This window comes from Lissotriton helveticus, chromosome 8 (assembly GCF_964261635.1).
Source record: "Lissotriton helveticus chromosome 8, aLisHel1.1, whole genome shotgun sequence".
Classification (NCBI taxonomy): Eukaryota; Metazoa; Chordata; class Amphibia; order Caudata; family Salamandridae; genus Lissotriton; species Lissotriton helveticus.
The window spans coordinates 1,688,834,852-1,688,858,430 of NC_136069.1; the positions used below are offsets into that span (position 1 = coordinate 1,688,834,852).

At 47.4% G+C, this 23,579-nt stretch overlaps 1 protein-coding gene across 1 annotated transcript in view; it reads left to right on the top strand.

Moving 5' to 3' along the window:
- The window catches only part of LOC144774096 (extracellular calcium-sensing receptor-like), a 94,443-nt gene that overhangs the window by 58,626 nt on the left and 12,238 nt on the right, over positions 1–23,579 (top strand). The window contains exons 4-5 of the mRNA XM_078659121.1: positions 3,235–3,462; positions 20,876–20,999. Coding sequence (XP_078515247.1) covers positions 3,235–3,462; positions 20,876–20,999 — 352 coding nt within the window. The remainder of the gene's footprint in view (positions 1–3,234; positions 3,463–20,875; positions 21,000–23,579) is intronic.

The following is a 23,579-nucleotide window of genomic DNA, read 5'->3' on the forward strand; positions in this document are numbered from 1 at the left end:
TCGAAAAACTTCTCCATTTAAGGGACTCAAATGTAGAAAAAATCTGTGTTCAGGAAACTATTGACTATAATTTAACTGTGGAATATTTCTATGTAATTAATAACTTTGTTATTTCTAATACTATAGGCAATGAAAGTGGAGGGCTTTCAATTTATTTATCAACAAAGCACTCCTGGAATTATCAAAAAGTCTTGTTTCCAGATATAAATATTCAGGGTTTAAAATTAACCTTTTTAATGCCCTGCTGCAGAAAGCAGTGTCATGTCGGCTTGTCAATGTCAATGTCCTGGCAGCAATAAAGATATATAATTAGGCCACTACCTTGATTATGTATCATCGTTTGTACTTTGGAATCCTCCAGATTGGTTACTACTGTTGGGTTATTGCAATGCAAAAAGGTCCAATTACTAAGTGGGAAGTCTTTAGAGAGAAGGTATTTGAAGAATTCCAACAATTTCCTTTCTTACATAGTAAAGCAGACGATAGAGGCATTCTTTTTATTTCTGAATTATGAAAATTAGGTTGCAAAATGGACGGTTTGAAGAAGACAAGGTCCTAGATTACATAGTATGCATTTATGCACTGCTTAATGTCTTTTCTGAAGACCAGTTAATAAAGAATATGCAAAATGATCACCCTATTTTGTCGATTTGGCTAATATGGCCCAAGTAAAAACCAATACCTGGAGCCTACATGATGAACGAATATAATTTGCAAAAAAATGGAAAGGCCATTTGGAATTCTAGAGCCATTCTTTCTGCAGAATACCTGTTACCAGCCGTCCATGAAGTGATTGGGCAAGCCACAGATAAGACTATTGTTGGAATCTTTGAGTACTGACTATAATCACTAGCTTCTACACTATTATTCCATAGAAATGCAACTCAAAATATTAAAGAGAAAACTATGATTAGCTCTCATGATACATTAGACCACATTTTATCTAGGGAGTTGAATTATATGACATGCAACAAATATGTGTCGCCATTTATAATTAGGAAATCTAAAATAAAACAGCTACAATGTTGAAATAAAATTAGATTAGACGGAGGCAATAGTGTCCTTCAATTCTGTACAAAAATATTCTGTGTTGATAACTGTGTTTGACTGATAGGATCAGGATTTGAGACTTTCAGACAGAACACAACATAATGTTTTAAATAATTGAAGGACATTGTACTGGGATTTTTTCTGCACTAAAAGAGAACAAGCCAGTAAAAAGTTTTGACTGCTAAAACTTATAAATGAACAAAGCACGTCTTGGACAACCTGTTAAGAAAATAAAACCTGAGAAAGCTTGTTCTGTAAGTGCGAAAAACATTTACTGTATGGCTTTATTTTATAAAGATTTGAAGAACAATAAAATAATTACGTTTTATCACAAATCTGCCTCAAGATGTCTGAACTCTATGTATGAACTGTGGGACATTGCCTCTCTATTTTTGTATTGTCCCGGGGGTTTGGGCATGGCTAGTCCCACACTTGGACCAATAATGTTTGCTACCTTTTTGATCTGCAGAGTCTACAGTTATTTTGAATGTTCCTGAAGCTTGGAACCATGGACCTGCAAAGGTTGTTGAGTGGTTTGATCATCGTTGGTCCTACCCTTAGACCGGTGGATGTTGTCTGATGGGTCCATGGAGCCTGAGGTTATTTTGAATGCTCTTGGAACTTGGAACCACAGAGTTATAAAGGTTTCTGGGCGGTTTGAGCAAAGCTGGTCTTACTCTTGAACAGGTCATTGCTGCCTGGTTGGTCTGCAGAGCTTGAATTTATTTTGAATCTCCTTGCAGATGTGATTCCAATGGGTCCTATGGTTGATTTTTAAGTAAACTTTGGTTTGGCTTGGGATCCAGGGCAGAGCTTTCAGGACCAGTTGATACTGCTGAGCTGGATAGGTCCTTTTTTGATTTAGTGATGAGTATGATTTGATAGTGATCCAATTAGGAGACAACAGTGACAGTAGTGGACAGGCGCTGAGCTACATGCACTTCTCATGCAACTTGCAGTGGGCTCCTTCTACCAGTAAATTGACAGACACAAAGAAAGGGACAGTCCATGGACAGTGGCAAAAATCTTCCAACCGTGATCGGGCAGGTTAAAAATTATGAAGAGTGTTTGGCCTAGTGTGGCATTTAGGTCTTCACCATTTATGTATTTATTTAGTTCATTTTTGTGTTTTCTTCACCTAAGGACAAAGTTAGTGCTCTTTTGACACAGCTTGAATGGACAGGTCAAATTGAGAAGAAGTCGCCTTTTATCACTTCTAAAGCTGTGTACAATATATCTAACAACAAATAGGACCCATCATGATTGGTAAATCAATACAATATCTGGGTTGGTTTGCAAATCAAATACATAGTTTATACCAGCGTGGACATTACAACTATGGTGTCTTCATTGCATGCAGTAACTTTTTGATGTAATGTATGTGCTGCACAGAGCACTGAGACATGAAACAGTGATTAGACTTTTAGGGCTGTGTACCTCTGCGGACTGCCCCTTTCTTCTGAACCATCTCCTTAAAGCCTACCATGAGGGAGGGCAGTTACGCAGACTTCACCCTCCCTAGGGCCGGCCTTCAATGCTCCATTTCAGAGTCCAAGCAAATGGTATCTCAACAGGGACATTCACTAGGTGGCTTCTGGTGCATCCTTGACCTGTACTTGGAGGCAGGTTAGGGGCCTTCATCCCAGGGTTCTCAAAAGGCCTCTGGCATCCTATGTACTGCTCTCCAAGGTATCTTTCAGTGAGTGAGTTTACTATACACTTCTCCCTGATGCGCATAGTTAGAGCATCATACAAGGGTCTTTGGCTCATGTGGCTCCATGTGTTGTATCACTCATTGCCCTGCGGAAAAGCCATTCCTTCTACTGCAGAGGGGCCGCTCCCTCATTGCTATGCCATGTATGCTACACAGGTGCAATATGTGCATCACAAAGGGAGATGCGAAAGCTTCTATTGTATGGGAATGCCCAGGCCTGGAGCAAGCAGAAAACTAACCATGCTGAAAGAGCACATGGATAATAGGGCTCTTGGGTAATCTATTGTAGTATAATGTGACAGAATGTGACCAATACTGGATGAATCTGAATGTATACGCACTGGAGGCGATGGAACATCAAGTGTAAGATGAGGAGGTGGATCAGACCTGGGAGGAGTCTGCGGAAGAGAGAAGTGTAGAGGAGAAGAACATCTTCCTTGTATTAATCTATTTTCTGTTGTGCCCCATAGATTCACCGTTATTTGAAGAATCTGAAATTCAAGAGCCACAGCGGCCATGACATATTCTTTGATGAGCATGGAGATGCCCCCGCCTCCTACGATATCCTCAATCTTCAGATCACTCCAGATGAGAAATTCCAAATGATAAAGGTGGGGACGATAGACCCCAAGGCCCTAGAAGGCAAAAAAATCACCCTGAACATGAGCCTGATTGTGTGGAGCGACGGATCCTCAGAGGTAAGCAGGTGCCAGGACTGGTTCCCTGGTGTGGGAGAAGGCTGACAGGACTTGTAACACCATCTGTCTGACATCTCCACCTCTTTCCCTTTGTAAGACATACTTGGGTGTAGAAGACTGCTGCCAGGACTGGTAACCTCTTCTGTCTGACCTCTCCTACTCTCTCTCTCTTTGTAGGACATTCTCTGGGGTGAGAGGCAGCTGTCAGGACTTGTGACTTCTGTCTGACATTACCCGCTATCTTCTCTTTGTAGGACATTCTTTTGTCTGACCTCTACTGCACTCTCACTTTGTAAGCCATTCTCGGATGTTAGAGGCAGCTCCCAGGACTGGTGATTTCTTCTATATGACCTCTCCTGCTCTCTTTCTTTGTAGGACCTTCTCCAATGTGGGAGGCAGCTGCCAGGACTGATGACCTCTTCTCTCTGACCTCTCCTGCTCTCTCTCTCTCTCTGTGACCCTCTCGGTTGTTGAAGACAGTGCCAGGACTGGCAACCTCTTCAGTCTGACCACTCCTGTTCTCTCTCTTTGTTGGACTTTCTCAGGTGTGGTAGGCATCTTCCGGGACTGGTGACCCCTTCTGTCTGACGTCTCCTGTTATCTCTTTGTAGAACCTTCTCAGGTAGCTGCTGGGACTGGTGTGCATTTGTGTCTATGCTCTTCTGCTCTCTCTTTTTATTACAGTCTTGGGTGTGGGAGGCAGCTACCAGGAGTGGTAACCTCTTCAGTCTGTTCTCTCCTACTGTTTCTCTCTTTGTAGGACATACTCTGTGTGGGAGGCAGCTGTCAGAACAATGATTTCTTCTGTCTGAACTCCTCTCCTCCGCTCTTTCTTTGTAGGACACTTTTGGTTGTGGGAGGCAGAACTCTGCCTGCAGAGATTGAAATACCATTTTCAGTCTGATGCACTTAAATAATACAGTATTAGAAAATAACTGTTTCTCAGTCTCACTGAAGTATAATCAATGTATACTGTGAGACATAAACAAGCACATGTCCTAGATCATATTTACTCCATGCCTTGTGACATTCTGAAAAGACTTAAATCGCATGAATGTAGAAATCCTTATTTAGAAGTGCCAATTGTATAAACATATCCTGCTATAGGCAAAATATACTACACTGGACAATTAATATGTACAGATGGTGCTGTTTTTAAAAATGAAAAACTCTTTGTTCACTGCAGGTGTAGGTTTTACTAATAGTGCAATAGTTTCAGAGTCAAAATGCCCAAACCATTCTCAGTCATTGGTCTTCACAACTGCCCAATTCTGGTCCATTGGTTCTTGAGTTTTACTTAGAGACAAGGATCAAATACATGCAAATCTGTCCTGGTGCTGTAATATGACCTTTTGATTGCTGGCATCTTTAACTTACCAATTGTGGCTTGTGCACTTTGGCCCATATTAATGGGATTGCAACTCAATGCAGCACAGCAAGTCAGCTTGCTGTGCTACAGGCAAAGGGCAGGAAGGCACCGTAGTTAACGGAACACAGAACATTCATGTCTGTACACTAGTGCTGGTGCACAATGAACTGTACTGCACTAATGCAGGCACCCTTGCACCATCATGCAAGGTTGCCTGATTTGCATGCAGAATTGTTGTTGTGTAGGTAGGGACACCTTAGTGCACAAAAACAATCCTGAGAGAAATATAATGCATCACACATAAAAAGAGGAAGTAACGAGAAGAAATAAAGATATTTCTTCTCGTTACACATCACCTGAAAAGGCATATCTTTTTGGCCCATTACCAGGTCTACCAGTTCTGGTTAATCTGGAACACCCACGCAATGGCCATGGAACACCATTTCAGGGCAGAGTAAATCAACACAGCAATTTACAACGTGTTGTGTAACTCCACATTTATGAAGCCACTTAGGTAGTACATTCTATCGGTTTAGTCTTCCCTGTGTGGGTCAGTGTGTGCTGCTGACTTCCTGGTGGCTCTGGTGCACCGAGTCACCTATCTGGCAGCGCTATACTCAGACGAGTGTTGCAGCTTGGTGGAGTGGTGGCAACTGATGTGTCGCTTGGGGTGGGGGTGTAATCTTCATAAGCACAACAAGGGGAGATGACACCATTCTGGTCAAGCTAGGGACAGTGCCTGGTGAACAGTAAGGCCACAGACATTGTCATGTCAATGTACAGGAGCCTGCTTGGGGAGGGAGCGCACCTCATGCATCCACCACTCTGGAGTGTCTTCGCAACGTCCCCTTGTGGCTGCAGCATTGGGAGTACTGACTTCTCTCCAGAGGAGACCTCTAGGAAGCTAGGAAGGATCAGTCTCACTCATTTTGTGCAGGGCCAGCATTGGATTTGACTACCTCACTCTGATCACCAGCAGCCTCCTCTCTTTCGTGCAGTGTGGCTTCATGGCAGGGCTCAAGGCAGCCAAACCATCACAATCCTAGGGACGTGTTAGGACATGTCATCAGATTGTAGGGTAGTCTACCATCTTGTCCTCCAGCAGCATTCAATTCTTAGTCCTACACTTTAACACATACAAGTGAAGAAAGGAAGTGACTGAGCCCAGCTCCTTATCAGTCCTTCCCTCTGTGCTGGAGGGCAGAGCTCCACTGAAGTTGCAAGATGTTCTCCTACTACACTTAGGTGCAAAGTTAGTGGCAGGCGGACCAGGTCAGCCAGACACTTTTGTGACTCATTTCAAACTTTGGAGGGATCAAATCCAATTTTAGTCCACCTTACATGCTGCACACTTCGTTCTGATGGTGGTGTGGAATGCCACAACATGCACAGTTTCCCAGATCTTAACATGATGACCATCATTCCATAATTCTCACTAAGGATGTATATTCTATCCAGACAGCCCTAAGCTCTGGATGCATCTAGAGTTCATCTTCTTGAGCTGGTCAACTGATACAGTTAATGGGAAAAGACCACTTCCCTGGTATGTTTTCTTGTGCAGGAGAACACATCACAAATCTTCTGCCAAGTACTTTAAAAGCTTGTGGTATGTTGCTAGACAAAAGATGGCTGGGAAGACTGAAGTCCACCCAAAGTGTCAGTCTTTTTGATGTGGGTGACTGCCTCCCTAATGACCAGGCTATGAGCCTTCAGGTGTTTGCTGGCAGCTGGCTAGAGAAATGGGTTCAGACTATTTTACATGAATCCCAGTGGGGAGACTGTGTACTTGCTTTTTTTGTCACATGTATGCAATATTTCATTAACGGTATACTCTTTCACCCATAAAGGCATGTATAACATTCAAGAGAGTTCTTGAGAACATGTGAGGTGCAGTAACCATGTTAAAGAACCATCAGTATTTATTCAACTCGGAGGTCCACCATAATGTTAGTCATAGAAGGCTGTAACAGTCTCTTGTCTCAGCCTGAATCCCACCCGAGGTACTTTTATCAGTTCCCCATTACCTCTACAATATTTTTTAAACACAAATGCAAGTCCCTGGTTTGAATATATATTTCTTAAGAAGGAGGTGAAAGCTTTTTTATTCAGTGACCCTGGCTAAAGATGTTTCAGAAGGTCAGGCTTTGGCTTGGCTTGTGTAACAGATAAACAATTAAATGCCTGAATAGCAAGGTTAGGCATACCACCTCTTCTAGTAAAGAGGTGCTACCTGCCCTGCCACTGAAAGTTAAGCTGTGTGCTTCTGTAAGTAACTGTCTAACTTGTAATTCTCAAAACCAGGACTGATAACAACTGGGCCCTGAAGTGTTCACCCTTTACTCTTGGAGCTCTGCAGACTGTGTAGGGAGGTAAAGGCAGCAAACTTGGCCGCCTCCCTTTTAGGGTTAGGAATTAAATCCAGTGACTGAGGAAGAACCCAGAAGTGGACTGTCCAGTCAGGGGGGAATATGCCTTATTCATTCAGAGACTACATCCAGAATTCAGACACTGGCCATGAGAAGTCCTGGCAAGATGGGAGCATGAAACAGCTGCAGGTTCAAAGCGCCACCTCCCATGAAGGGCATATTGAAATCAGATTGGCTCTATTGCTGGCAGTGTATAACACCTGACATGAGCAGCGCTGATAATCCTTGAGGCTTGTGTACCTGCACTCTGCATTTCCCGGCACCTGCCTGACTGATGATGAGGTCCCTCTGCATCTTGCATTGACACACATCTGTACATGTAAATAAAATAATAAATAAATAACAGACACAATAGAAGACAGGACAATAGGTGTTATGGAGGTTTGGGAGGCATATGAGATGTGAGACTTCCTATCAAGAATGGCATAAAGCCACATACAGTTCTTAACTGTTCAGTGATCATCTCTAAGAATAGCTGGACCTCTCCAACTAAGCCCTCAATCTCCATAGACATTACTCTCAGAACCTCACTATGTGGCCTCAGGGCCTCCTTCAGAGCAGCCAAGGACTCATATTCTTGGGAAAGGGAATGGGCTGCCCAAGAGGGCAGCAGGGTGTCGGGCGCAGGAGCTAATAGTCCTTAGAACATCGGGGCATTATTTATGAAAAGTGTTGCATCGCTGGAAGGAGGGCACACTGAAAAGTGTTGCATCACTGCTTTCCCGCAGCGATGCAACACCTTTCATAAATGAGGCCACAATATTCTTAGGAGTAAGGACACTCCAGCCCCGACACCCTGCTGCCCTCTTCCACACTTTGTAAATATGGCCCAACTTGGCAAATTGTTTACACTGCTGCTGTGTCACAAAAAAGTGACATAATGGTGGCGCAAATGTGTTGCACAGGGCTCATAAATAAGCCCCTTGGTGTTCTTCTGGGTGGGCAATGGGAAAAGGAGATGATGCCTGTGCAGGTGGTACAGCTGCAGCCCTTGGCCTCTGGAACTAAGTAGGGGTTGGGTGGAGACTCAGATGGTGCTGGGGCCTGCCCTTCTGCACCCCACAGGTTGTTGCTGTTCAAGGCCAAGATCTGTCTCCTCCCGGATGGGGTGTGCACATCCTATGCATACCCAGTTGACTTTTCAACTTCTACCATTTGTCTTTTTGTGAGAGAACTTGCAGTCTCCTGGTGGTGGCATCCTCCTCCGCACTCATGGTGGAAACTCATCATACCTAAGTAGAGAATCTTCTTTCTTGTCCCATGTCCTGCTGGGATGAACCTTCACCAGCCCAGTCTGCTAAAAAGAAATGCTAGATAAAAGAGACTTTTGAATTCTAATGTTCAATGATGCATATCAACATAGCATAAAAGGTATAATTTAAATCAAAATACATGACCTGAAATTGTGGAGTCTTTTATCAAACTTGTCATCCTGAGTGTTGCTACTAATATTTCTGCTCTTCCACATAGTTAAGCATCTGATCTGCTATAATATTTTTTGAATGAGGCGTTTAACAGAGGAGAAACAGTTGAAATTGGAGCTTATTGTTTTGATTAAATCTGTGATAAAAGTAAAATAAGTGGTCTCCTGTACCCAACCACGAGTCCCTGAATATCGGCATAGATCAGTGTACTATTTTATATATAAGCCCTGTCACATGCTGGTGTTGTGCAACACGCAACAGGCTACAACAATGTTGAATGCAACATCTGGGGAGTACATCAGCATCCGCCCCATAGGGCCAAGACACTCGAATCATGACTTGATAATCCCAAAAGTGTGTCAATTATAGATTGTGTAGGATCTTTTGAGGCGAGGGGGGATCATGGCGGCCGGAAGCTAACAGCCGCGATGGAGCTCCCGTGATGTGTGGCTTTGAAGGCGTCTGACCAGGATAGCTACGGCGGCTGATCGCTATCGAACCTGCCCTGCTTTGTGGATAACGCTGGGGGATCGGCTGGGGGATCGGTGAAATCGGAATAATCTTTGTTTGGGGGGCTCTTCTACCCGCTCGCCTTTCCAGAGCCTTGCGGGTTCTGTGCGGCATTGCTGATCTCTCCCAGGCAGAACGCGGATGATGATGCACATAGGGGGTGGAGCAGTCTCAGAGCCTTCGTGCAGCCGCGTCCTCAGTGCGGCTCAAGAGTGGAAGCGGTGGGCTCTAGTGTTACAGCTCCGCCTTCCCCTGCTCGCAGTGCCGTCTTCCCTGCTTCATCCATTTCGGCACGCGGCAGTGAGGGATACATCGGCTCCCAGACCAGTGAGGAGTGTGGTAGGAGGTGGGGGTGAAAGTGTGGGTAGCGCGGGGAGCATGACTGTGCTGCTTCGAGGCAAGGGGTGGGAGCCTTCGTCTAAGATCGGGTTGGGCTTGGGAGATTCAGGTTTTCCTCCAGCATTGGGGGTACACAAAGAGGATATCGCGTTTCACACACTTAAAACCCCTGCATGCCAAATAGTATATCGCATGGATAAGTGTATGGGTAGTGACTGTAGTGTCCTGCTAGGACACAGTCTAGTTGTTATAGATGTAACCCTACACTAAACACCCACCCACCACAGACGTCACTGGGTCAGGTGACGCTGTTAATAAAAGAGCCAGAGCGCACGTGCTCGTGGCCAGATCTGCTATCCCCTAACTGGTGTCCGTGTGTCTCATTGCTTACACCATGTGGGCCTAGGGCCCAACACCACATTGGCGACGAGGCGGTAACGCAATGCCACGCGTGCCGCGGCTGAACGTCCCCGGGAAAGGAGAAGGGAACTGCCCATGTGGTGGGCACCCCTCCGGGGAAGCGGCGCCGGCCGCCGAGAGGCCTGAGGGGCGTGTGCAGTGCCCCGGGCCGAGAACATGAAGCAGAGGTGACCGGGAGCTCACCCCGCACCTCCATGCCCAGTGCGAGCCTCCCGGCGTGAGAGGAAAAGGAGCGGACCGACCGGAGCCCACCAGCGCCGGCCGCGACTGAGCCCCCTGCCTGGGGTGAATAGAGAGCCCGTGCGGAGCCCACCCGCATCGCCCGCCACCGACCAGTGCCCAGAGAAGAGTGCGGACCGGACAGAGCTCACCTGCACCGGCCGCAGCTGTGCCCGAAAGAAGCGGACTGATGCGGAGCCACCCGCGACGGAGTTAAGGGCCCGCAGGCCGGAGGTGAGGTGAGCCGGAGAAATGCCTGGGGGGCCGCGCAAGGCAGAAGCGACCCCCCTCATGTCTGTCTAAATGAGCGGAGCCTACCCGCTATAGTGCAGTCATAGCCCCGCAGCGTTAAAACATAAAGCAGGGCCAGCGGAGCCCACCCGCGGCCTGCCACAAGCGTCGGAAGAGACTTGGAAGTGAAGCGCCCGCAGCGTATGAAAGAGCTGCCGGGCGCTGTGCACTACAGTGGGCGAGAACACACACTGGCAGCGGAGCCCACCCGCAGTTGCCGGGAGAGACTACCGTGCTCTCACCCGCCCCAGGGAGGAACAGCAAGTGTGTCCCGAACGAAGGCAGGCAGCCTCTGGAGTAGCGCGACTCTCCCCGCCCTCAGGGTAGGAAGTAAACTGTGGCGGCGGAGTGAAAAGAAAAGCCGACAGCGGAGCCCACCCGCTACAGCCAAGGACAGAGCGAGGAGTAGGAAAGCGACCGGCAGCGTGTGAAGAGCTGCCGGGCGCTGGTGTGCAACGCGGAGCCCACCCGCGGCAAGAGCCCCAATCCACACTCGGAGCGAGGATTAGTGCCTACATTCCTCCCCAGCCGTGCCGCGTGTGGAGTGCGAGGCTGCAGCGGGGAAGAAAGAGACAGCGGGCACCCGATGGCCGTCCAGAGCGGCCGAGGCAAACGGAGGCTAGCCAAATCCCCCCCCTCCACTCCCAACTAAAGCGCTAAGCTTGCGCGACAAAACACTCACTGCAAGATTTCAGAGCGTACCTGAGGAGGTGCGGCAGGACTCACAGCATTGTGCAAGGACCGGGAGGAAACCAGCCATGCCCCCGCGAGTCTCCATGCCACGCTGCACGGAGGTCATCTGCAGCTCCTAACCAGCAGAGACATGAGGAGTCTGGTCACCCGGCACACTGGACTGGTCCCGAGAAGTACGCGAGGCCTGCAGCGCTGGGAGGCTGCTGGAGCCTCGATATAGAAAAAATCAACACTGCCACCTGGTGGACATTATCAAATATTGCAGCAAATGGCGAAAAACAAGCTTTTATCAAACCAAGGAACTGACGCCAGTGCAAAACAAGCCTAGGACAAGACAAGGTAACGCAAAGGCAGTACCGAGCAGGCTACACACCCAACAGCATTGGAGTGGCACAGAAAACACCACGCAGCAGCACAAGACTGTAGCAGCAAGTAAGTGCGCAACAGCGCAGGTGACACCCACACACACCAGCAAGGAGTCGGCGGCTGCCACCCCCAACGCGACGTGAGAAAGAGGCACGAACGCCTCACCAAGCATCCAAGCACTGACAGAACGTCTGGAGGGAAACGCCTGCCAAGCACTGGAAGAACGTCCAGGGAAAACGAGTGCCGAGATCAAACGACGGAGAGAGCAGCGACGCCTTGTGGCCACAGGTGTTCACCGCAGCATCAACCACTCCCGCCAACGGTCCAAAGCAGCAAGTCCCTGACAACAGCCAAAGCAGCAAGTACCCAACGACTCGCAACAGGCGTCCAAGAACTCCACACCCGCACGCCAGGACTGCGCAGCACTGCGCCGGAACGTGCCAGGAATCAAGAGCGCCAAAGTGACGCTACACAGCGACACACCAACGCCACAGGACCGCACACAAAGGTCCCCAACAGAGACAGCAATGTCTCGCAGCAACCGGAGCGCCATCGTCAGCACGCATGGCAGCATGCACCAGAGTTGCACCAGGAGCGGTGACGCAACCCTCCTCCGCTCAGACAAAGCGCGCCAACGCCAAAACACCGTGACGGTGAATAGCGACCACAAAGAAAATAGCACAGCATGACAACTCATGCCCAAGATGAGAACCGACCACCCAGTCTGGTCACCATGGAAAGAAAAGCAACAACAGAGAAGATCGCGACAACTGGTCCAGTCAGAGAAGAGAAGAACACCATGCCGGAGAGCTATGCCCAAACCAGAATGAAACAGGTGGAGTGCACGCCGCCTGGGGAAGACTGGTCGGGAAGGCCCACGACAGCAAGAGGACCAGACCACGTCGCAAGAAGGAACATGGAAAGGAAGGGCGCAACGCCATAAAGAAAAGGAAGAAGGGACAGGAAGATACGACGACAGGTCTAGTCACCAAGCCAAGTGAAGACATTGTCCTACCACATGGACAAGACCAAGAGGATGACATGTAGAGGGCCCGCTATATGGAGAATCCTGGTTAGCATGAGAAAGCAAGAAAGAAGACCGGACCGCGTCGAGGAAGAGAACGAAGAGGAAGAACGGAGTAACACAACATCACTCCACAGAGGAGGAGAACCACAGCACACAGGAACATCGGTGCTGTCCAAGGAGCATCGCAACATCCGTGTGGATCCCAGTAATCCCTACAACCTGCATTCGAGGAGACCAACCACTGAAGAACTGCATGGGTGCCCCGTGAACCTGAAGCTTACCGAAGCAGAGCATACCCGAGCACTAGACAATCCACCCTTGTGGACTACACAAGACTCGACTGTGGCCATGTCCGAAGGGCGGCAGCGACCCGTACAGCCCACGCGATCAAGTGGCGGTCCAGGGGACAAGGGCCTCGGCCGCATATCCTGTGAGAGAGGAATCCGGATGGGAGAGGTGCAGCGGCGGCAGCTCCACGACAGGCAACAGGAAGCATGAAGGCCCCAGGTAATCACCTGGCACCGAGAAACGGTCTGTTGAAGAAACTGAACCCATGTCCTAACGGCAAGACCATCCTGGCGGATGACATCAACAACCCCGAGGACATCATGAGAGACTTGGCGGTGAGTCCGTTGGCAGTTCGGCAGCGACGCCTTTGCGCGGCTCATGCGAAGCCCGCACGGCCCACCCGGTCCCATCGTGTCCGGCAAGAGGGTCCTCCCAGCGTCTCTAGTGAGAGAAGAGTCCAAGCAGGAGAGGCCAGTCTTCGAGGCTCCAGTGAGAGAGGAGTCTGGCAAGGAAGGTGAGCCGGAAGTTACTTGGCCGGACGGAGATGTGAAGGCATCAAGATCAGCAAATCCAAAGAAAGACCCCTCGTGATATAGTCGTCTCCTACAACCAACAAGCGTTGTCATCCACTGGACTTGGAACACCTGCGAGACCTCTCAAGGGTCACACCCATTCTGCTCCCAATGCTCCAAGTGATGAACACTGTATATAAGCGTTAACGCAGCAAGACAAGGATGATCTAAAGTACACCGCCCAGGTGAAGCTCATCTGACTGACTTTGTAGTAGTGGAACTTTCAACATTCTCCCAGCTGATCGCCTGAAGAAGATCTGTTGGGGCTATCAAATGTTATTGTTCTGTTTTCTTGCAGGTTGGACATTCGCTTTTCCTTTCATTAAAGTTTGGGAGGAATGTAGTGTCCTGCTAGGACACAGTCTAGTTGTTATAGATGTAACCCTACACTAAACACCCACCCACCACAGACGTCACTGGGTCAGGTGACGCTGTTAATAAAAGAGCCAGAGCGCACGTGCTCGTGGCCAGATCTGCTATCCCCTAACTGGTGTCCGTGTGTCTCATTGCTTACACCATGTGGGCCTAGGGCCCAACACCACAGTGACTCCGATAGAAGTTTGTGCCTGACTAACGAAATATCCTCCCAAGAGCCCACGGTCTGTCGAAATACGCTGCGTAATAGGCCTCCCACAAATCTTTCAGTGATCCCTAAATCAGAGATTGTGTCACCCCCGATAGTGGTAGTAAAAGCCACCACAAGGCAGGTGACAGATGCTTGTGTGACAGAGGGAACACCCCCAGGAAAAGGTAAAGGTCGAAAAAAAACGAGGGGGCCCCAAATTAAAAATCACGCATTCACTGAAGTCCTTCTATAAGGTCATCTCTACTAATACTGTGGTGTGTGGGCAGAATAAAACCTCAAAGGGTAAGGTTGAGGTTTTAAATATGGCGACCACTACTACTACTACTGACATAGCTGCTCTAGCCACCACTACTCCAGCAAGACTTATGGTCAATGAAAGGAGTCCCCAGCCCTTCTCTAACACCCCTGCTACTGCGGAGAGCTTGCGGCTGCAAGATCACATGGTATCTATCCACCCGTCAGTGGAACTGTCGAATAGCTTCTCAGCACTGGAGATTCAAAGCTTTGATCAGGATGATACCCTTAGTTTAACTTCAATGAAGGGGGGTGGGTCCCAATCTGGGCAACAGACACTAGGAAATTCTGAGCCTCCTCAGCATTCTCCTTTGTCACCCCCACCGTCCACCGTGCCTGCATCCGGGTTTGCCGTGCCATCTAGGTCACCTGGGACACTGGCTGATATCCTGATGAGCTTGAGAGAAGACATAAGCAGGAGGTTTGCCATCTCGGAGGCTAACAAGGCAGCTATCCAGGCTTCCTGCGATGTGCTTGCACAGAGGGTAGAGGAGGTTGCACAGAGAACGGACACTCTTGAGGCTGAGATTCCAAAAACCAAGGAAGCTCTGTGCACGTCTTCTGCCTCAATGAACAAAATGGCCAAGAAAAAATCAGAATTTGAAAGATGACTTCGAGCGGCTAGAAAACCACTCCAGAAAAAACACCTTAACAATCCTAAATGTCCCGGAAGATCTGGAAGGGAACGATATTAGGAACTTTGTTGTTTCGCTCCTGAAGGCAACTATTCTGAAAGACTCTGAGGATGTATGTTTGGACTTGATTGCAGATATCCAAAGGGTGCATGGCGACCCATTTAGGAGAGTCCCAGGAAGAGACCGTCCTATAAAAATTTTGGTGAACTTCCTCACGTATACTATCAAGGAGAGAATACTATCTCTAGCCTTGAGAGATGGCCATCTTAAGTGTAGTTCGGTCTCTGTTGCATTTTCCTTCTCTATCCGTTCGGACATCTCTCACATTACTGCCACAAAACAGTGGGAATTGGGCAAAAGAATAACGATCCTGAATGCATTAGGAGCTAAGACCCAATTGAGATTTCCCGCATCCCATGCGTTTCATGTGGTACAATCACATGTATAATATGCGCCAACTTGATGAAGTTGACTCCCTAATAGATAAAATCAGAGAGGGAGGCGGGGACGGAAGCAGTGGTGGGAGTGGAAGTCTTAGTAAGGTCTAATCAGTAAAGGTATGTATGACATACAAAATGTACCTATTCGAAATAGAAAAAATTAAAACAGCAGGGCGAGTGTTAAGAGAGAACAGAATAATGATAAGGCCATGTAGTTGGAAAGGGTCAGCCTATTAGCATTAAGTATAGAATTATTTTCTTATAGCCACACGTCAAGGGGTATGCCCAGAGGAAAAGGGAGGGTTCCCCAAGGGTGTGGAGGATTGATGGGGTCATGGGGGGTGGGTGGATGGGGAGGGTAGCGGGGGAGCACGGGTAGGGTTGAAAATATAAAATATTTCTTCATTTTTCATTATATTTTAAAGAGTAAGCTGTCTCTTAGATTGACTGGCCTATGGAGGATGGGGGGTCGGAAAAAAATCCGGTATAGTATGACGTCTACAAAAATAAAGTTTATGTCATGAAATGTCAACGGGTTGCGATGCCCTTGAAGACAAAGGTTGATTATGAAATACCTGGAGCAATCCTCTGCCCAGGTTTTCCTTTTACAAGAGACTCATCTGAGTCATCTTGAGGCTAGAGTAGTCTTCGGTAAATATAAATAGGTTGAGTGATTTTGCTGCTCTGAGCAGACAATACATAGTAAAGGAGTAGCGGTCTTGTTTAGATCTAACTTAGGTGGCTCCATTAAGTCCACATTAACTGATCAATCTGGTAGGTGGATCCTGGTGCAGGCTGTTATAGGGGGGCAGAATTTGCCGTAGTATCTTATTACGGCACCAACATTGACGACCCGGTATGCCTTTTCAGAGTGCAGGCCAAACTCGTAGAAGTTACTGTCCCAATAATAATTGGTGGAGATTTTAATGTCCTCCTCAACCCCTCCGAAGACAGGTCTAAATATAGCTGATATGTGGCAGCTCAGCATACGCGTCGGGCAATGATTAATATGATGCACGAGCTCGGGTTGGTAGATCTCTGGAGATCGAAGAGGGATGGGGAACCAGATTTCACCTTTTTTAGTAAAAAGTATGGCCACTCTTTAGGAATAGACTACATCCTTACTGACAGGAGGGGGTTAGAGCACCTTGTGGATATCTCCACTCTTCCATGTATTCTAACTGCCCATGCCACAATACCTTTTCTATATTTAAGTGGCAAACCGAAACCCACTCCTAGGTGGACACTAAAAAGGCAATGTTGTCGAACGAGAAGCTAATTAGTGTTATCAAAACATCGACTGTAGAGTATTTTACCGAAAATACACAGTTGGATATGCTCCAAAAATAGGGAAGAGGCGTTAGAGCTTTAAAAGGTGGAGAAGGAGATATGCAGGCTAGAAAAAGTTAGATCTAGCTGTTCACCCGATCACCTGCCACAAGTCCTTAAGGATTTGGAGAGCCAACGATTGGCCTATAGAGGTAAACTGGATCAAAAAATTAGAGCTCAATGGGCAGTCAATAAAATAATGGAAAATTATGAATATGGCGAAAAATCAGGAGCCACTTTGGCATGGAAGGTAAAAACCAATAGAGTGAGGAATAACATCAACAAGTTGATTGTAGATGAGACTGGTGCGACCTCTTGTGACCAGGAGGACTTGCAGAGGTGCCTCCTGTCTTTGTTCTAAAAGCTCTGTTAAGAAGAGAGAGTGCCTTCCACCGATTTATTCCAAGACTGGCTAAACAGTAAAGCTCTACCTAGTCTGTCAAGAGAGAGCTGGGTTATACTAGAAGGCCCCATTTTAGAAGAATAAATTAAGAGCAGTTTAAAAAGGATCAAAAATAACAAAGCGGCAGGGACGGATACTCTCCCGGGCGAAGTGTATAAGAGATTGGAGGACATCATAGTGCCTAGACTTAGCAAGCTGTTTAACTTTATCTATAGCCCTGAAGGCAGGATCCCCTCATCATGGAAGGAAGTAATAATAGTGTTAATCTTGAAGCCCGGCAAGGATTCGCTTAGAGCTGACTCGTATAGACCAATCTTCCTGATGAATGCAGTTTATAAGATCTTTACTAGCATTTTGGCAGGGAGGTTGGTCAGGGTTGCCCTCCGTCTTATTAACGAAGATCAAAACTGATTTTTGCCGGGAAGATACATTCAAGAGCAAACCTTACAACTAATTGGCTGTATAGATCTGGTGGTGGCACGGCTGGAACCATTGACGGTGGCCTCATACGACGCCGCCAAGGCATTTGATCGTGTCAATTGCACACACAGGAAGGCTGCAAGGGACTGCAGACTCTGGAGATGGCATTCAGTCCCTGAGCACCACATGCAGAGGAAGGCTGCAAGGGACTGCAGACTCTGGAATAGGCCTCCAGTTCCTGAGCACCACATGCAGAGGAAGACTGCAAGGGACCGCAGGCTCCGGGGAAGGCCTATATTCCATGAGCCCCACATGCAGAGTAAGGCTGCAAGGGACTGCAGGCTCTGGAGAAGGCCTCCAGTCCATGAGCACACACAGACAGAGGAAGGCTGCAAGGGACTGAAGGCTATGGAGAAGGCCTCCAGCCCATAAGCACTATACGCAGAGGAAGGCTGAAAGGGACTGCAGGCTCTGGAGAAGACCTCCAGTCCATGAGCATCACACGCAGAGGAAGGCTGAAAGGGACTACGGGCTCTGGAGAAGTCCTCCAGTCCCTGAGCATCACATGCAGAGGAAGGCAGCAAGCGACTTCGGGCTCTGGAGAAGGCCGCCGGTCCATGAGTACCGCAGGCAGTGGACGGCTCAGCCTTAGGAACCGATATGGACATAGATAACTCCCAGAAGCATTAATTCTTCTTTTCACCAACATCTGCGTTCAAGCAGTGTTCAGCCATGAACTTTGTGAGCAAAAGCCCACACAAAAAACTAGGACTGGGCATTGAGCTCTGCTCCGTTCTCAGAGTTTGAGGAGTTTTCTGCACTCCGCAGAGTACGTAGAGTGCAGAAAAATCCGCTCTGTGTAGTGTAGTAGAGTTTTTCCCCACTCGCGAATGGCAAGCTCGCAAGTGTGAGCTAGCATGAACACGACCACTAAGGGCAGTGAGCACTGCACTCTGCCACTTGTGGAACTCCACTGAGGTTTTTAGTCACTTCGTGGAGTTTCGCAAAGTTAAACCCCGTGAACTACGCCCAGGTGTCAACATACATAAAAAACAAGGGACAAAAAGTTGAACATTTTTGGCGATGTTTTGTGCATTACCTTTCACAGAAACAATATTTTTGTGACAGAGCTTCAGAATTTGATCCACTGTAAAGAAAAAGAAAGAAAATGCAATTAAAATTCAAAATAGCAATACAAAAATACAGCAAATAATGTGGATACACAGGCTCTATGATAAACATTCAAAACAGGAACAGAAATTAGTACTTAGTAATTTGTGAGATCATTTTTCAAGCTGATAGTAAATGTTAGGACAACAAGCGTTGGCAAAGGCTTCCTCGTGCTGATGCTGCATTGCAAACCTTACACACTGAGCAACAATCTGGGGAACTTTGAAGATGTTCTTGAGTCACTCATCATCTCAATGGGAAATCAGCCATGTAAACCACTCCTTCATTTTTCATCACAGATTACTCCAAATTGAACTAGCATTGACCACCTTATGTCATGAAGCCAATAACACTTTAGATGCACATAAAACAATCCCTGAGACTGTTTATTGCAGGAGGTTGTGAAACATCTCCTCTCCTCTGTGAAGCACTGCAGAGAGCTAGGCTGCTGTCATGTGAAATACTCCAGGGTAGACTAGTCTTCCACACTGTCATGGCGACTGATTCTCAGTAGGGAAAGAAAGGATGCTTCGATATTAGGTGGGCAGAGGAGAGGTGTGGCGCCATGGCAAGGGTGACTGATGCTGGACGCTGCGATCACGGTTTGATCCCCGGTGGCAGGGGTCTGCCCAGAACGATGCGACTCTGGGCAATAGTTCGCCTAATCTTCCCAACAGCCCCCAGCGCCGAGATACCCCTTGGGAGGTGATTTGTGCACTTTACAAGTACTGGATTTATTTATAGCAGATGACTGTCATTATCTGCTGGCAGAGAATAAGACTGCTTTTAAAATATATATCAACCACTTCCTGTAGTATGTGGGACCCTTCTAAGAAATAACAACCACACACTGTCAGCAGCCCAGAAAATTTGAGATTCAGAAACAAATAAAGGACTCTTTTCTTCCTTCTCAAAAGCATCCATCAAGGATAGGGTGTATTATTTCACCTTACTGCATTTAGAAGGAATATCCTTACCATAACATCCTTACAGAGGCCTCAATGGCTAACAAAAGCAAAAAAAAACATTTTAGGATGACGCTCAAAGTTCCATCCGCGAGACACACCGCCTCCCGCACTCATGGAACTCTCTACTTCTAATAAATGCTGCAACTGGTGGCACAAAAGGTTTTGGTGAATGCTCTTTCATGGTGGCTCCTTAGTGCAGAAAGACTGTCAGATCCCTGGGGTCACATAAGCTAAGCAGACATTATTATCAGACAATGGTAGTGATCACCCGATCTAGGAGCTGGGTTGGGCTGAGAGCTTAGAATTTAAGATCTACTCTGTACAAAATCAGATGAGGTCTAGTAAGCTTTTTAATCTGGACCCATTGCTTGACAGGTGGGCCACAGAGATGACAAGAAAACATTCTTAACATTTACACAGGAAATATTTTCATTTAAGTAGATTACAACTGGTAGAGAGCAGATAAACAAAACTCAACAGAGAAGCAATAGGAAATCTGGGTAAAAATATCTCCTGACCAGGATGGTAAGCACTGGCACTTCTGTGATGCAGAAGGGACTGAACTTCATGTTTGATGGTTGAGTCTGTGGATAAAACCTGATACACAATGTGGCATTCGAAGAAGTATCACACTTGTTGTAAAGTTTCATGAAGGTAGCTTGGGAGATGGACCAAGCTTACATTCAACTTGTCCTTACTTGTAAGTGCAAATAATGTTTCTTTGTGATTTTACTTAATGGATAAAAAAGATATCTGCATAGGCCATGTAAGGGTACAAATGTTGTGCTTCTGTATTTTTATGAAGGAGCAGAGGCTCTTCTTAGTAGAGGAGGAAGGGCAGTGAACCCACAAAGCAGAATCCATCTGCTGAACTTCCTTCATCCTCAGTGGAGGAAACTCTGCAAGTTGACTTTCCTTCAGAATTTGCACTCCCTCTGGAAATGAGAGGATTTTACATTACCACCCGAATGTACATCAGGCACTGAGTGGTCTTCATTCTATACTATGATGTAAAGTTTCCTTCTTTATTGATTGTTTCACTCTATGGCAAGCCTGCATTTTAAATGTGTTAATGGCAGTGTTAAGCAAACAAATATATACCTTTTTTGATAGATTGGTTCTGCCTTATAACCATATGTGAAACCGCTTCACAATGCATTATTGCTTAGTTTACTCCATGTCTGCACTCTCTTTAATTCTATTTCCATTGTTTCTCCCTCATAGGTGCCCCACTCTGTCTGCAGTGAGAGTTGCTCTCCCGGGTACAGGAAGGCATTGCGGGAGGGGGAGCCGCCCTGCTGCTTTGACTGTGTCCCCTGCCCCCAGGGAGAGGTCAGCAATGGCACAGGTGGGCCTGATGACAAAGTGTACTTTTTGCTGCCTGCTGAATATCTGTATTCCATAGAAAACGTATTGAGTCTCTAATGGCTTCTTGCTTTGCCTTTGCGCGTTCTACCTCTACACATCATGTATCTGAATAGATATACAGAGTACGAATTATATTCATAAAAATGTTTGAGTGGGGCACTCTCGAGGTACAGGACCTCACGCGCATATGATGTTTTATGCAATAGAACTTCATACAGTCTGTTTATGGTGCATGGGGTGCATTGATCCCTTATTTATTGGAGGCCTGCTCCAAAATATTGTCCATGTGAGGGATAAGTGTCCTTGAAAAGACAGATTTTCAAGGTCGCCCAAAAGGCAAGGGCAGAGAGCTCTGATGGCAGTGGCCTCTGTAGCCAAGACAAGTTTGGTTATTCCACCTAGCTGAATTTAGTGTCAAAATAGCATCCAAGGGATATGACTCTGGGGGCAAGGTTAGAGAGTTGGTATCACCCACTTGTGCCATGAGAGGCCTTCTCAAGGTGGGGCTATTAATTCCCACTGGGCAGATATGCACCTCCAGGGAGATCTAATTGGCTAGAGGCACCTACAGCCTGGGTAACACAGTTAGACCCAGTCCTGCCAACACTCCCTTGAGTGATTGAAATAACACCCCGAGCCCCAGGAATTGTGCGACTATGATCTCTTGAGGCCCCCCCAAACTAGCACAGTCCTCAGATGAAGGCACAGCCAGACAACTGAACTGCAAAGCCACTGTCATTGCATTCTATTGGGAGCACCGGGGTCAGAATGGGCAAACAAACTGAGCTTAGCCTCTATCCCTTCAAGCCGCAACAAAATGAGGGACAACAAGGTTGTAAGCAATGTTTCAAACCTATGGAGTAACTCGTCCATTACTTGATCTAGGTCAGAATTGGCTCACATAACTGGGGAGATTACCCTCTTTTGTGACTGGGATGCTCTCTTCCGCCCAGCTGTCTTCTTTTTAAATGGTGGTTTAACTGGTGTGATGTCATCATCTGATAAAGTCTCCATAGCCTCAGCATGCGTAGCTGCAGGGTGTGGCATGTCTGTTAGCAGGGTACCAGCTGCTCTGTCAGAGTTTGCAGGGGAAGTTATTCCTGAGAAAGTCTCCTTTCAGTCAGGGCTATTTCCATGGAGATAACACTTGTTGTCCTGACCAGAACAAAGCCTAAAGTAGTCACAGTGTCTCCCACACATATACCTGCATTCATCTTCCTTTTTGCCCATATTCATACATATTTGCAATATGTATACTAGTGGGTGAATCTGGCATGCTATTCATGGCGGTTAAAAAGTAGGGGGGTCTGAAACCGGATAAATGACTGATGGAGCATTAATTGTATTTAAATATGTTATGAGAGATTGCCATATAAGTTCTCTTTTATGGAGCCCAAGTGTCTAAATTGTATATTGTTAGAATTGGGGGTTTCTGGTTGGCACAGGTAGGTATTTGTGACAAGCAGGGACCCTCTCCTCCAGTCAGGGCAAGGGAATTACTCTCTCCAAATAACCCCTGCTCACCCTCTAGGCGGCGTGGCGCCTCTCAAGGCTTATTTCAGAGGTGATGTAAGTTAAGCAGTTGTGACCACATACAGTAACCCTGTGACAACACTACAAATGGACACCACACAGGTTTTATATAAAAAATAAGTATACTTTATGTAGAGTTATCACAAGACCAATAAACGACAAAAAGAATCCACAGTACTATTAAGTTTCAAGAGTTCAGGTTAAAAAGGCTTACTTCAAGGTTCTCTGCAAGTCGGTAGCCTTGTCCGGCTACAGAGCTGCTGAAAAGAACACAGAGTCTAACAAATCCAGGGGACCGCGGCGGTCCGGGCCCACTCAAATGTTGACAGATTCAGTCACAGTACCTTTTCCTTGGGGCGGCCGGCACGGATGTGCGATCTGGTTCCGTCGGAAGCGTTGGAGGACACGTTGTACCTCAATGCGGTGCAGGCAGCGGCCCGTTGACAGAGCCGGTAGATCCAAGGCTGCGTTGCAGGTTGAGACGGTGCTTCGATGCGGTGCTTGCAGCTTGCGGTGCGGCAAACAAGCCGGAGTTCGGGAGCTGGCTTCGATCAGTCCGGACACTGGTGTGAGTCGGGCAGTGTGTCGCAAAGCGCGCGAGGCGGTGCCCAACTCCGGTGCGGTCACAGGACTCGAAGTCAGCTGCAGTGACCGCGTCGGTCAGACCAATTCAATTTGGTGTAGGGAGGCGTTGCACGTCGCGGTGTCCTTCCAGTCGCGGTGCAGGCTATGGCTTGGTGACGGTGTCAGGACGGAGTCGGTGAGCGCAGAGCTTGCGTTGTTCGAGGCGAACGTTGCTTGATGCGGTGCCTACAGGACACCGGGCTGGTCGTGAGAGTCGGTCACAGCTACCTGCCTCTGTAGCCACTGAAACAGCGTTTTCAGCAGCAATCCACAAAGGCTGGTGAAGTCCACTGGTCCTGGGTCTTCGGTCAGGGGGCAAGCTCTCTTTCAAGCCCTTGGAGATCTTTTGCACAAGTTGAAAATAAAGATAAAGTCCTTTCTCCTCTCTTTGGCAGTCAGGCAA